Below are 14,493 nucleotides of genomic sequence, written 5' to 3'. Positions count from 1 at the left end.
CCACAGCATACACTTTGAACATCTAAAACAAATGCAAAAAGTGTTTTCGCATATTCAAGTGTTTATAAAACCTGACCACCTACTTTTCCTCAACTCTGTCTCATGTTTAATGCCGTACGGAGACAGGAAAAACCCAATACATTTGCTGGGAATCGTGAATAAAACCGGAAAATAATGCACTTAACAGCCCTGGCACATCTATGAAGAGAGGATTAAAATTTCAAGCGATTTGTTCTGAGCACTCCAATACCACGCATTTGTAACTAAAACGATAATCAAATCGATTTACTGATCCAAATCTGTTACTGCTAAGGAAACCCCTTTAGGCAACTCGTGGGACATATTAGCAGCTACACAGGTTGCAAAAGGTAGGAAAAATTAACAGCAGACTGGGAATTAGAATCACGGACGTGAAATGAAACTTGTGGGAGATCGGAATTAACGTTAATAGTGAAGGCGGCTAATGCAAGACTATCACCTACACCCACAACTAAACAATAATGGCAAAGAAAGGAGTCACAAAACAAGTGGGGGAAGGGGGGGTATATAAGGAGCAGCGAAGTCATAATAAATAATTGAAAAGTCTTAAAAATGAAACTTTGAAGTGGCAGCTTTATCACGAGTTACTTCACTTTTTCTGATTAATTCATAATCTGGTAATGCAAGTCTTGTTCCAGATTGACAAACCGTGTTGATCTTTAATTCACATTCATCACAATCTCAGTATTCTTGCGTGTCATATAAGGGTCGTCACTTTACCGATTATTAAATTATGTTTCTTAATAGCCTTAATAAGATTATTGACTCACACTCCCTCTCCGCACTACACCCCCCCCCCTTCCGATTACAGCCTCTTTATAAGGGTCAGAGACCATCTGTTTCTAATTCTATTGAGCTGAGTAACTTTTTTGAGTGGGTTAGTGGCGGCTTAATCTTCGTTTTGAGAATGATGCGCCGTGTAAAAGGCGCTATAATGCATCTTCATTACAGTGTTTGGTTAGCGTTGTTAAGTAGCTGTATCTCTCTCACCACATCCGTCAGCTCTGCCGGTCCAGAGGTAACCTCAAATCCCCAGGATTATATCCCGGTTCCTCTTCTAAAAGTGTTAACGGAAAAGCCCGGCTGGGACTATCAGATTCCTACAAAACCCGATTTAAAATACATGAAAAGACTATATACTAAGTGCGCTACGCAAGATGGAATACCGAAAAGACCTGCAGCTCAGCAATATAATACTGTGAGGTTGCTGAAACCCCGGGTCGAATTCCGTGACGCGGAAGGTAACATCGAATTTAGAATGTAGATACTTGCTCTTCAAACATCATTATTTATTTCATACATAATCTCTACATTGCTTTTTCTGTGAAGAGCGGAGGGAAATACATTTTTAAACTCCATTGATTACAAGATTCTGGTGTTAAAAAGACTTGAATAGAAGCATGTTCAGCGTCTCTTACGATTGTTGTAGATTGAAAAGGACCAAATTTATGAACACGTTACAACTGCGCCCTCTGATTTTTGGGGGTGGGTGGGTTGGTAGGTAATTTAATTTCAATCCTATCAATAACAAATTGCTTGCATCTTTAACTCAATTCACCTTGTTTTTAAAATTATTTTAGGCTTTAGCTTTGGCGGGGGTGGTTACAGTCGTTATTGTTAATGTCTATTACAACTGCGAGGTTATTTGCATTTTAAAAGCAATTCAACTTGCTTTTAAAACAATTTTGGGCTTTAGTTTTAAAACCCATTGGTTCCTGTCCCATATTGACATTTGAGTTTCATGTCAATTCCTCCCCTTTCTTTGCAGATGCGTTTGAACAGGATGTATTTTATGGCTTGGATCCTGTGACCTCGCGGGAGCAATTGCTCCGATCAGTGTTCCTGTACCCCATCGATAAATCAGCGTGCTTTCCGACTGTGTGTAACTGCAGCTTCACCGTCCAGGAGGGGGATCATGCTCAGATGTGCTCCAGCTCTCCGCATTCATACACCTTCCGCCTTCGCTTCGAACGCCGCAAGAGGCGCCAGTGGTTGGAGGTGGAACTCTCCTCCTTCCTGCAGCCGTTCATCGGCCCCGACCGGGGGCAGCTACACGCGGTGTTCACCTATAAGTGCACCGAGGCCTGCCGGAGACAGGGAGGTCGCAGCGGGCTCAGACCGAGCCTGCCGGCTCCTTCCCTGCTCCTGTTCCTCAACGACACCGGCGAAGAGTCACATCGGAGTTGGCTGCCGACGGATGCCCAGAGAAGCCTCCTCTCCGGTGGACGGAAGGGGAGGAAGGTGGCCGTGAGATCCATCCGACTCCGCAGAGATCCCCAAGGTGGTGAGCAGGCGCTTCCCGCTGCCTTTCCGCCTTTCCCGTACCCGGATCACGAGTGTCAGCTGCATGACTTCCGACTGTCTTTTAGCCAGCTCCGGTGGGACCGCTGGATCATTGCACCGCATAACTACAACCCTCGCTTCTGCAAGGGCAGCTGTCCCCGGGCACTGAGCCACCGCTACGGCTCCCCTGTGCACACTTTGATCCAGAACATCCTCTACGAAAAAGTGGATTCTTCAGTTCCTCGCCCTTCCTGTGTCCCCGCCAAATATAATCCACTGAGCGTGTTAACCCTGGAAAACGATGGCTCTATAGTTTACAAAGAGTACGAAGACATGATCGCTACGACCTGTACCTGCCGCTAGTGGGTGTTGCGTGCCTTAAGTTGGCGTGCTAGTTGGAATGGAAAATGTTGCTTCAAAAGCCAAGAAAATCGCCATATGTACCATAGTGAACTTTTATTTATATATATTTGTTTTATTTATTTTCCTGCTTAGTGTTCGTTCTAGACTTAAATGCCCAGGGTGGGCTGTGGTCCTCGATTGTTAAACGGCCGTGTGAATGACTTCCAAATACCTCATCTAACTCCCGATTTTTCTTTTGAAACGTTTGTTTTTCCAAGTGTGCTGGTTTGTCCTCGTAACAAGTTTTTAATGTTTAAAGCCGTACGAAGCGGAGTGTTGATGTAGCTGTGATGTGTCTTAAGTGACGTTTTTCTTGGCCATGCAGGCATGGAAAGTTGAGTACACCACGATCACCAATACTACCTTCACCTCTCCCTAAATCCGCCCTTTAAAAAGTAACTTTTTTTATTCAAACGTTTGGTGATGTAGCAGAATTTTATTTGGGTGGGTTACCAGTATTTATTCAGAATAGATACGTTAAATAATTCTAATCTTTCACAAACTGTGCACCACAGCCAGCAATGAAATGAGAAATATTTCCACTCGGCTGAAGTTCCAGTGACTTTCGACGCTCAACTGGAGAAAATTCTTGTTTGGCTGCTAATTAAAATTTATGATGTAAATTTTTAAAAACTTTTTTAAAGAATACATTGAGTGAGAATGAATCTTTTGCACAATTGAAATTTGTGGCACAAGACCCTGGTGGTATCTGGTGTAGTTTGTGTAAAATCTATGAACAATACTGATGCAAGCTCTACATGGAGAGTGAAGATGTAATAAATAACTATTGCAAATAACTTTGAATTGCATTTGAGTGTCTGGTTTTTCTCCTGGAATTACAATGTTTGTGGAAAGTTAACTTAGTAGAAATGGCTTTTTAAAAGACCAGTGGTAATTTTCAAATGCTGCATTGCTTGTATTTTCTAGCACTGCCAATATAGTCCTTTGTCTGTTGCCCACTTTGTGAGCAGTCATGTTTTCTCTAACTTCCCCTTAACCCTTATGAAATGGTTTTGGTGCTCTGTGTAAAATGCCAGAGTTCAAATTGGCACTTGTGTTCACTATATATACTCATCACATCGGGCCTCCAATGTAGAGTTAGAGCTGTTTAACCACATCTAATGGAATTGCCATCCCTATACTGAAAGGCAGAACTGTACAATACTACCCAACTCACATACGTCACCAGCAACCTACTTGCTCTTGTATTGAGTGCCTTGAATATTTAAGACATGAATCTTTTATGCTTAATTACCTTATCTACTAGATGTCTTGCTGCCTTTTTTTTGATGATCTATAAATATACATTCTAAGGTTCATCAAAATGATATCACCCTAGGGAGGTGCAACATGTACTCCCTTGCCATCCTCCCAAAATATATCACCTCACAGTTTCAGGATTAAATTTCAGCCTGTTGTGGGAAGTGGGAGAGAAACAAGGATAGCAGGAGGGGAACAAAGAGTTTGTGTATATAAATGGGTGTTGTCTCAAATCTTCCAGTACCACATTACCTATCTTTAGTTTTGTTTACTACTACCATGGGAAAAGTACAGTCAGATATACATACCTGACAGGCAAAGCCTGCACCACACCAGATTTTTTTCAAGTAGCAACATATATTTTGGTTACAAACCAGTGGTTGTTTGCAACTGGGACAGTTTGTTGCAATTCCTTATTTAAAAACCAAACTGCTCAGATGTGCTATGACACACCTCTATAGCAGGTGCGATGTCACATCAGACCTGCCACACCAGAATAACTAGATGCGAAGTTGGAAAAGCACAGCAGGTCAGACAGCATTTGAGGAGCAGAAAAGTTATTGTTTTGGGCTAAAACCCTTTGTCAGGACCGGGGAAGGGGAGCCCAGAAGTAAATAGAGGGAGGGATAGGAGGCTTGGGGAAGGGTAGGTGGGATGCTGATAGGTGGATACAGGTATGGGTTACTGTAATTGGTCTGTGGGAAGGGTGGAGCAGATAGGTGAATAGGAAGATGGACAGATTTAAGTCAGGTCATGAAGGTGGAGGAGGAGGGCTAGACATGGGATGAGGCTGAGGGTGGAGGGACTTTGAAGCTGGTGAAGTGAATATTGAGGTAACTGGGCTGTAAGCTCCCAGGGCAAAATAGCAGGTGTTGTTCCTCCTGTTTATATTTGGCATCACTGACAGTGGAGGCAGCCAAGGATAGACATGTTGTTAGGGGAGTGGGAGGGGCAACTGGAAGTTTGGGTTGGTAGGTGCATACAAAGCTTATATGCCCTGCAAACCGGTCCCTAAATCAGTGTTTGGCCTCCGTGATGAGGCAGAGACCACATTGGGAGCAACAGATACAATGGATGAGGTGCAGGTGAAACTCTGCCAGATCTGAAGGGATTGTTTGGTGCCTTTGACAGAGGTGAGGGCAGGTCTTGCACCTGCAGAGAAAGCTATCGGGTGTGGTGGAGAAGTTGGTGGGGATTGTAGATCTGATGAGGGAGTCGCAGAATGAATGGTTCCTGCGGAAAGCAGAGGGGGTGGGGAGGGAAATATCTCTTTAATGGTGAGGGGTGATTGTAGGTGATGGAAATGTTGGAGGATGATGTGTTGGATTCAGAGGTTGGGTGGTACATGAGGACTAAGGGATTGTATACTTATTGTTGTTGGGGAGAGAGGGTTTGAGGGCAGAAGTGCAGGAAATGGAGGAGATGCTGTACCTTCCCCACCAACTTCACCACACCCGGTGCCTTAGCCTGCAACCGCTAGAGACACAACACCTGCCCCTACACCTCCCCACTCACCTCTGTCCAAGGCCCCAAACAATCATTCCAGATCTGGCAGAAATTCATCTGCACTTCATCCAACCTGATCTACTGCATCTGTTGGTCCCGATGTGGTCTCCACTACACTGGGGAAACCAAATGCAGACTCGGACCCGTTCGCAGAATATCTACGCTCCACATGCACCAACTAACCCAACCTTCCGGGTGCCATCCGTGTTAATTCTCCCTCCCATTCCCCTGATGACATGTCCATCCTTGGCCTCCTCTACTATCAGAGTGAGGTCAAAAGTAAACTGGAGGAACAACACCTGATATTTCACCTTGGGAGCTTATAGCCCAATGGCCTCAACATTGACTTCACCAGCTTCAAAACCCTTTACCCACAGACTTATCCCATGTCCCGTCCTCCTCACATCCATGACCTGACCTAATCGTCCAACTTCCTACTCACCTATCTGCTCCACCCTTCCCACTGACCAATTACAATAACCCCATCCACCTATCACTATCTCTCGTACCCTTCCCACAGCCCAACCCCTCCAGCTATTTACACCTGGGCTCCCCAAACCATTCCCAGACGTGACAAAGGGTTTCAGCCTTGAACGTTAACTTCCCTGCTACTTGTTTGCTGTCTGACCTGAGCTTTTCCAGCTTCACATCTATTGACCTTGGCTTCCAGCATCTGCAGTCCTTACTGTCTCCTTCCACCCAAGAGATAGAAATGTTACCACTAAGTCACAAGACCCCTTTATCCTTTTAACTACTTTATAATCATTCCAAACAAAATGTAAACAGCCCCTAACCAGGCACAGGAACAAAAATATAAGTTATGGCTGTTTAAAGATTTAAAAGAAATAAAGATTTAAATAAATTAAAAATCAAGCAGTCTAGGCTCCATGAACCTTACACTACATGTGACTGCCAATATACCGTCGACCCCTGGTCACTAGTGGAAAGCAAGAAGACTCCATCATAGGTAGCTCTCCGCAAGGGACCTACCCCACAGCCAGACTGCATTTTATGGTATATCGGGGTATTAGCCAGAGGCTGCAGAGAGAGAGATAGAGATAAAAAGGTACAAGCTGCTAACATCATTGCCTGGGGAGACATTAGCTAGAGACTGCAGAAAAATAAAGAGAGACAAAAGGGTACCAGCCCCCATCATCACTAACAGGGGGTACTGAATGCAAAGGTGCTTCTTTTTATTACAGCACAGTGCAGGCCCTTCAGCCCTCGATGTTGCACCGACCTGTGAAACCAAACTGAAGCCCATCTAACCTACACTATTCCATTGTCATCCATATGTTTATCCAATGACCATTTAAATGCCCTTAAAGTTGGTGAGTCTACTACTGACCGAAGAAAGAAGCATCTTGTGAACTAAAAACAATCTGCGCCCAGGTGCTATTTTGAGCTGATTTAAACTGGTTCAAGTTAACTAAATTCTGAAAAAAGTAAGGAAGATGAGGTAATACAAAAGCCTTATTTGCGCAAGAAATAATGACATAATGCTACCTACATCTGTGGGCCAGGGCCAATAAGGTAAAGGGATGCAATGTGAATTAACCTCAGTCGACAGAAAGCATGGGGGAAGGAATGGCCTTGCAGTATTATGGCTGGACTGTTAATCCAGGGACTCTGGTGACATTCTGGGGACCTGGGTTCAAATCCTGCCATGGTAGATGGTGGGATTTGAATTTTAAAAAATCTGGAATTAAGAATCTAATGATAACCATGAATCCATTGTTGATTGTTGGGGAAAAACCCACCTGGTTCACTAATGTCCTTTAGGGAAGGAAATGTCTGGCCTACAAGTGACTCCAGATCCACAACAATGTGGCTGACTCTGAGCTACTCTCTGGACAATTAGGGACAGACATTGAATGCTGCTTAGCCAGTGATGTCCTCATCCAATTAATGAATAAAGGGGGGGGGGGGGGGGAAGGAAGGCAGTACGACTTGAAAGAGGTATGAGGAAGAACAAAAAGAAGAACCACAGGGCGTGCAGTCAATGAATACCCTGGAGACCAACAATTGCAGAAGCAGGCCTTTTGCCAAGGACATGGTGACGACATCAAATGCAGCACCTGGCCAGCATCAGCCCTCGTCAGCAGAAACAGCTATCCCTGATTGGGTATTAGCTTTTATATCCAGTGACTACTTGGCAAGTATCGTAAGACTCTTGTGGGTGTGAAAGTTTCTAGTTCAGTTTGTGAGAAAATATATAAGGTCTAGTTTTATGATGAGAACATTTAAGCAACATGAGTCCTGCTTAATAGACTAGTAAAGTAAGGTTACAAGAATTGACTCTTCTCCTCTCTGTATAAGCCAATAACCGGAGCTGGTGTTCTCTGGGCTACCAATAACAAGGATGTGTGTGGCCAGTGGACAAAGGTGATGAAGAGAAAGATGTGCAGCAGCAGCTTATACAGGCCACCACTTCATGCTGACTGGAAGGACATAGATGGAGCTTCCTTGAGATGGTTCAACTTCTGGGTGCAGGTACTCAAGGAAGATATTAAGTTCAAGGTGAAATTCTGTCCAAATGGGGATCAGTTCAGACAGGTTTACTCACATGCTCAATCTGCCTTACCACCATGCATCAAGGAGTTGAGGATATAGCAGCAGTCCAGTGCAATGTTATCTTGAGTTTATACACATAAAATATGTCAAGCCTCTTCAAAAGAATATTGTTGTGCAAAACTTCACATTCTAACCATGACGTTATTAGGACAGGCCTTCAAACTTGGTACAATAGGTAGGTTGTGAGAACCATCTTAGAAGAAGCGAGGAAGAATTCCAGAGCTTAGTACATGGTCAACTGAAAGCACAGAAGCCAATGGATATCATACCTACAGTAATCAAGCAAGAGGCTATAACTCGACTAGCACAAGTGGCATTGGGAGGAGTAGATCTGCAGAAGACAACAGAGGAGGTTGGAGGAAGCACATTGAAAAATGATAAAACCAGGATGATCACTCTAAATTTTTGACTTGTCTCAACCATGTGTTGAAGTAGTGAAAATGACAATTTAAATGCAGCACTGTTTGGCATTTCAGAAAGTAACAAGGAGTCTGTGGCATATTCATGGAAGAACACTGAATACCAGCTTTCCTTTTTCACGGTCCTGGAAGAGTTTTAATTCCAGTTACTAGAACCACTTAATTATGTAGCTGGAGAGTAAAAACTCTATGCTAGAAAGCCACCAAAATTATAGAGCAAGAAGGGTCTAGGCCCGAAACATCAGCTTTTGTGCTCCTATCATGCTGCTTGGCCTGCTGTGTTCATCCAACTCTGCACCTTGTTTTCTCAATTAAAACTGGGCTGCGCTTCTCATGCAGTACATACACATAAAATAAAACTGCTCTAACTGTGTGTAAAGAATTTAAGACCCTGAGGCAACCTTTCAATTATAGCAGGGAGCTGCTCCTTATAGTGGAATAAATAGCAACGTGGAGATGGAGTCAAGAAAAATGGAGGAACAGAGAGACAGTTAGGTAGAGCCTGAAGTTTAGTCATGTGTGTGTCAGAAACACATAGAGAAGCACATGGAGTTGATCTACTTGCATAGTAGGTGGAGCTCAGTGAACAGTCTTTCAATAATGCAACAGATTAATTAGAGCCTGGTAATCTTCAAATACCCTGCATCGGAGTATTTACGAAGAAGCCAAATCCTGAAGACAGTTCTTGATCTTGTTTTGTCTTCCGTGTGTTTTGAACTCACCCTTGAGTGTATGCATTTTAATCTTTTCTTCTGTATCCTGAAGTGTTCTTATACATAACTGGACATTTTGCCCCAATCACCAAATCACCTTGTTATTTTTGCATTTATTAACTACCATCAGTAAATCGTCTGTGTTTTCAATTGAATCATTTATGTGCAAAGCCTATCAAGAGTGCTCTTGCGCCTCCGAGCTAGGAGGCTGGAGTTCAAATCCCACCTACTTCGCATCTCTTTTTGATTAGGAAAATAGCAAAGCCGGTTAGGGCAACGCAAGCCATCAAAAGTGAGGGAGAAGAGGAGAGAAAGCGCATAATTCCTTGCGGTGTTGGATGTGGGCATTTAATCACATTACAAGAGACTATGCAGTATGTACCATTCCAACACTATCCACAACTGCAACGATATTTGCAACATTTCAGCGTCACGTGGGTGGTGTGACACGTGATATGGGCGCAAAGGTGTACGTTTGACGTGGGGACGTAAAGAGGTGGGGCTTTCGGGGAAGAGCGCCATTGCTGACGGAGCCAAGGTCGGTAAGGATAAGGTGTGGAGTTAGAGCAAGCAGGGTAAGGTGAAGCGGAGCAGAGCACGGGGGAGGAGTGTGGAATGTAGCAGTGAGTAACCGCAGAGCTAGTGAATGTTAGGAGTGAGAGTTCAATGCGGTATGGGGTGACCAGAGGGTTCCCAGGTGAAGGGCCTCACTCTCTCCGGAGGAGGCCTGTATCCAGGCTTCACTTTCTTGTGGTAGATCTCAGTGCTGGACGCCGCCGAGATTGCAATCCAACAGCAAGTGAATTGTTCATCAGCAGTCTCGTGTTGTAGCCCAGTGGGCCGCTGGGCTTCAAGGTGCTACTTACAATGTGATTCCAAATGGTTCAAGGTTGCAGTTTGTGATCCTGAGTTTTGTTTCATGCCTTCAATTATGCTCGTTTGATTTCAGCTTTACCTTGGAGGGTGATTTTGAATTACTAACCCTGAAGGCGTCGAGGACGAGGCAGCAGTTTAGAGACGATGTCAGAAGGAACGTGACAACTCGGGGAGCAGAAACTGCAGTTACCTTCTTGTGGGAAGTTGTTGAGTCTGGATCCAATGAAACTTTAACAACTGAGATTGATCATTTTTGTTGGGCCTGGGTAGTAATGTTTATGAATTTAAGGCAGGGATACATTAACATCATGCTGTCTGAAACTACCCTAGTGTTATATAGATTCACACTGAATTGATCAGCTCAAAACAGTGCATCTGTGAGGTGCAATGGACCTGTGTAGAATTATATTTCATCACAACTTAAATCTCATATCCTTCATATTTCTCAGATTAACAATTATAATCAAGCCAGGTGCAAACTCTAGTTCATTAAAGAGTGTAGAAGATTATGATAGGTGCAGAATTATGCACCTATAGAAGTATAGTCCCAGACTTGTGAAGCCATTGTGATAAGCTGTGAAACTGAAAAAAACATGCTCTGCAGTCCCACAACCAACAGATCAGTTTAGAATTTTGTAATCATGCCACCTTCAGTTGTGAATGCTGGTGGACAATTAAACAGATATCCAGAAGAAAATGTTTAGTGACCATTCTTCTCGTTAGTGGACACTACCACCCTGTAGGATGAAGCAACCGTGTAGATTGGCAGCAAATGCCCCAGTTAAACACATACTATTGGAGCAACTTGCCAAAGCTTCCCAAATCCACAACCTTTACTGCCCATGAAGACAAGGGCAAGAGGCACTACCTGTAAGTTACCTTTCAAGTTGCATTCCCAAGTCAGTTTGAAAGGCATTCGCATTCCTTTTTCATTATAGCATCAATATCTGGAATCCTGTATTGTGCTTTGAAAGTATTTTGACCAAGAAGGTGGCATGTATCACTTTGAAATGGGAACATAGCAATGGGCAATAACTTCTTGCCTTGCAAGTGGTGGCTGCATGTTGTGACTGAGAAGTTTAATTGAATGAACTCTGGCTAAATTGTCCATAGTTCTGACTCTCTCTTTCAGTGCGAAAGCTACAGTGGCCCAAGCATTGAATTTGGTCTTGCCTGACTTTCATCCAAATGATCTAATTCTGTTTTATGTAGCAGTCCAGAATTTCTGACTGGCCGGCTACATCTTATTCTCACTGTGCTCATTGTAGACGGTGATTCTTCAATTATTATGCCATTTATTTCATCCTGCCTTCATTTTCAAAAGGATCTTTTAAAAGCTTATCAATTCAGATGAAGACAAGGAGATTCATGGGGGCACCACTACCTGCAAGTTCCCTCTAACTTTCTTATCGGCTATGTGTGGCAGCAACTTCTGAAAGTAGAAGTCAGCAGTTCATGTGCTTAACATTGGAGTGCAGTTGTACATGCATGGCTTGCAGGGGCCATTGCTTGCAAGTTCCATACAAGTCACATGCCATTATGATAACAAGGTGTAGAGCTGGATGAACACAGTAGGACAAGCAGCATCATAGGAGCAGGAAGGCTGACATTACGGGCCTAGACCCTTCTTCAGTGACTTGTATCACTGTTGGTTCATTGTTACTAGGTGAAAATGCTGGAACTCTCCTCCTGATATCATCTGTGCTCCAAGGACTGCAGCAGTGCACAAAGGAAACTTGTCACTGCAACCTCTATGTGAAAAATTTTGTTTTTAAAAGTTGCATTTTATTTCCTCCATATTTTCAGATTCCCATGAAAAGCTCACTTGAAATTTACTTAAATTACCTGTATTTTGAAGGAATCGGTTTACTAATTTTCTGTCAATGGAACTCTGATTTAATCCAGAGATTTTAAGATGTGCTGTGACTTGTGAAGATAACTCAGTATTTGTTGAATTCAATAATGATTGTTGTTCATTTTGCTACTGTTGTTTATGTGCCTGAATGATCCATGACGTTTTTTGCATTTCTGTTTTCTATAGAACTTTTGAATAAGTAGCCACAAAAATGGGTCGCCACTTTGGAAACTTAATCAAATTGCGGCATATTATCACCTATACCATCTCTCCCTTTGAACAGAAGGCATTTCCAAATTATTTCTCCAAAGGCATTCCTAATACGTGGAGGCGATTCAAGGGTCAAGTGTTGAGGATTGTTCCTCGTATGTATCAGTGTTTTCAGTCATTTACTATAGCGAAATGAGATGTAAAGTTTGAGGTTTTGCTTTACAAGTGAGGTCTAGGTTGTGTTCTGCTAATCACAGATAAAATTTTTATTTGTATGGGTCCAGCTGGATCCTGTGTTAATTTTTAAACATGCATTGAATAATTAGACAGCTGTCATTGTCCGTGTAAAAATATTTCTTGTGTTTAATTAACATCTACAATTTAATAACTAAAGAAGTTAAGCATTTACCCTATTCTAAAAACAATCGTGATTTTACTATTCACCTTGCCCACTTTATTAACAGACACACAATAAAGCTTAATATGCCAATACACATGCCATGTGAATATGGCTATTGAGGTCACAAACTCCATATATATAGTTAATAACTTCTTTTAGCAAGGATAGAGCACAGGCATCAATAATGGTCAGTTAAGAAACAGTGATGCAGTAAATTAAGATGAAGTGGGTATTTTGTCTTCAGCACCATCACAAGTAGAGCAGACTTTAATTTTGTATGTTGGCTCGAATAAGAATTGTAATAAAAACAGTGGTGGAGAAACTCATCAGGTCAGATAACATCTGTGGAAAGAAACAAAGTTAGTGTCTTGATTCCAGTGTGACCCTTCTAAACTGAAGGAGGCAGAAAAAGAATGAGTTTTATGCTGCAAAAAGGGAGGGGAGGTGGTGTAGATGATATTGCTGCACCAGAGCAAAAGGTAAAGAGAGTGGTTATAGTAGTATAGAAAATATGTTTAGGTGAATAATAGGTATTGATAGGAGAAAGTGTCAGGTCTGTTGAGAGCAGACCCTTAAACATGATATATTGAGTTGTAGATAATCAAAATGAAGAACAAGGTTCATAGTGTGAAGTTGACAAACTGAGCCCTGAAGAAAACTGAAAGAACTGTGGATGCTGTAAATCAGGAACAAAACCAAAGTTGTTGGAAAAGCTCAGTAAGTCTGGCAGCATTTGTGAAGAAAAAATCAGAATTAACACTTCAGGTCTGGCTCTGAGAAAAGGTCACTGGACCTGAAATGTTAAGTCTGATTTTCCCTTTTTCCCTCATGGATGCTGCCAGACCTGGTGAGTTTTCCCAACAATTTTGGTTTTTTGCGTCAGAGTCCTGAAGGCTGTAAGCTGCTGAAGCAGAAAGGAGGTGCTGTTTGTATAGATCCGATCTCAGGAGAACTAACCCACTTTTCTACAATTAAGACCTACCTAGTGTTTATCTACATGTCTTCTCTTCTCTCATTAGTACACCCTTACCTTCTGTTCCACTTGCTCCTGCTCCTGAATTTTTACAGCATAAAACCTATCAGTTTTTCAGCCCCCTTCAGTTCCATTTTGAACTCAAAACATTCACCCTGTTTGACTCTCCACAGATACTATCAGACCTGCTTGGTTTTATTAGCACTTTGTTTTTAATTCAGGTCTCCGGCATCCACAGTACTTTGCTTTTATCTGAATAAGAACTGTTCCCTTTTGTAAGAATGAATGTGGTATATTCTTTGTCTGTTGGTTTATTTTAGAAGTTAAACTGATGCACATTTTCTTTCTAGCATTTGTGGGGTCATATCTCATTTATACCTGGGCCACGAACGAACATGAAATGTCAATGAGGAAGAATCCGGCTGACTATGTGAATGATAAATAAATGGAATTTGGAAGAGAGAATTTCTACTGATGTACCATGTGTATTCTTAACTAACTGCTAACTTTCACTGAAATAATCATCTCTATGTGCAGAAATAAAATATTTATAGTATACAGCCTGTTACGCATTTTCTTTGCTAAACATTGTTATAAAGTTCTTCACCAACAGGCACAATCTGGAGACAAGATATTGAACCATATATAGAAACAAGAGTGGGTGATTTAGCCTGTCAGAGGTAGCCTACCATTCGCTATGATTGAGTGATCAAACACTTTGGTGCCTTTTACCCAGCTGTCCCTGTATATTCTGGCAATCAGAAATCTACGTATCTCTAAGTTAAACATACTCAAAGATTGGACTTCCACACTCCTGTGGCAGAAAATGTCAAAGGTTCACAACCCATTTAGATTAAAAAAGATTCCTCCTCATCTCAGACATAAGTGGCATCATGCTTGCATTATGTCCCCTGCTCCTAGGTTCCCCATCATATTACCTACATCCACTCCATCTATCTGTTTTAAGTGCTATGTAATTTTAA

At 42.4% G+C, this 14,493-nt stretch overlaps 2 protein-coding genes across 5 annotated transcripts; both read left to right on the top strand.

Moving 5' to 3' along the window:
- Positions 1 to 900: 900 nt before the first annotated feature.
- Positions 901 to 3,521, top strand: gdf9 (growth differentiation factor 9). The gene is made up of 2 exons (XM_048543463.2): positions 901 to 1,280; positions 1,808 to 3,521. The coding sequence occupies exons 1-2, from the start codon at positions 947 to 949 to the stop codon at positions 2,683 to 2,685; spliced, it is 1,212 nt and encodes a 403-aa protein (XP_048399420.2). The 5' UTR covers positions 901 to 946; the 3' UTR covers positions 2,686 to 3,521.
- A 6,132-nt stretch (positions 3,522 to 9,653) lies between these two features.
- LOC125458244 (cytochrome b-c1 complex subunit 8) lies at positions 9,654 to 14,068 on the top strand. Of its 4 annotated transcripts, none has more exons than XM_048543346.1 (3): positions 9,654 to 9,734; positions 12,114 to 12,292; positions 13,861 to 14,068. In XM_048543346.1, the coding sequence occupies exons 2-3, from the start codon at positions 12,139 to 12,141 to the stop codon at positions 13,953 to 13,955; spliced, it is 249 nt and encodes an 82-aa protein (XP_048399303.1). In that variant the 5' UTR covers positions 9,654 to 9,734; positions 12,114 to 12,138; the 3' UTR covers positions 13,956 to 14,068. The 4 variants fall into 4 exon arrangements, with proteins under 4 accessions (XP_048399303.1, XP_048399305.1, XP_048399304.1 ...); XM_048543348.2 differs by having other exon boundaries at positions 9,670 to 9,738; XM_048543347.1 differs by having other exon boundaries at positions 9,670 to 9,749.
- The last annotated feature ends 425 nt before the right edge of the window (positions 14,069 to 14,493 follow it).

This window comes from Stegostoma tigrinum, chromosome 13 (genome assembly GCF_030684315.1).
Source record: "Stegostoma tigrinum isolate sSteTig4 chromosome 13, sSteTig4.hap1, whole genome shotgun sequence".
Taxonomy (NCBI): domain Eukaryota; kingdom Metazoa; phylum Chordata; class Chondrichthyes; order Orectolobiformes; family Stegostomatidae; genus Stegostoma; species Stegostoma tigrinum.
Note: the sequence above shows the minus strand (reverse complement) of the source record. Positions and strands in the feature narration are given on the sequence as shown.

What these genes read in the sequence shown, in the direction of transcription:
- gdf9 (XM_048543463.2), top strand. Translation starts at nt 947, where the DNA reads ATGATGCGCCGTGTAAAAGGCGCTATAATGCATCTTCATTACAGTGTT. An exon ending in CGAATTCCGTGACGCGGAAG is followed by an intron (nt 1,281 to 1,807) that starts GTAACATCGAAT and finishes CTTTCTTTGCAG; the next exon opens with ATGCGTTTGAACAGGATGTA.
- LOC125458244 (XM_048543346.1), top strand. Translation starts at nt 12,139, where the DNA reads ATGGGTCGCCACTTTGGAAACTTAATCAAATTGCGGCATATTATCACC. An exon ending in AGTGTTGAGGATTGTTCCTC is followed by an intron (nt 12,293 to 13,860) that starts GTATGTATCAGT and finishes TTTTCTTTCTAG; the next exon opens with CATTTGTGGGGTCATATCTC.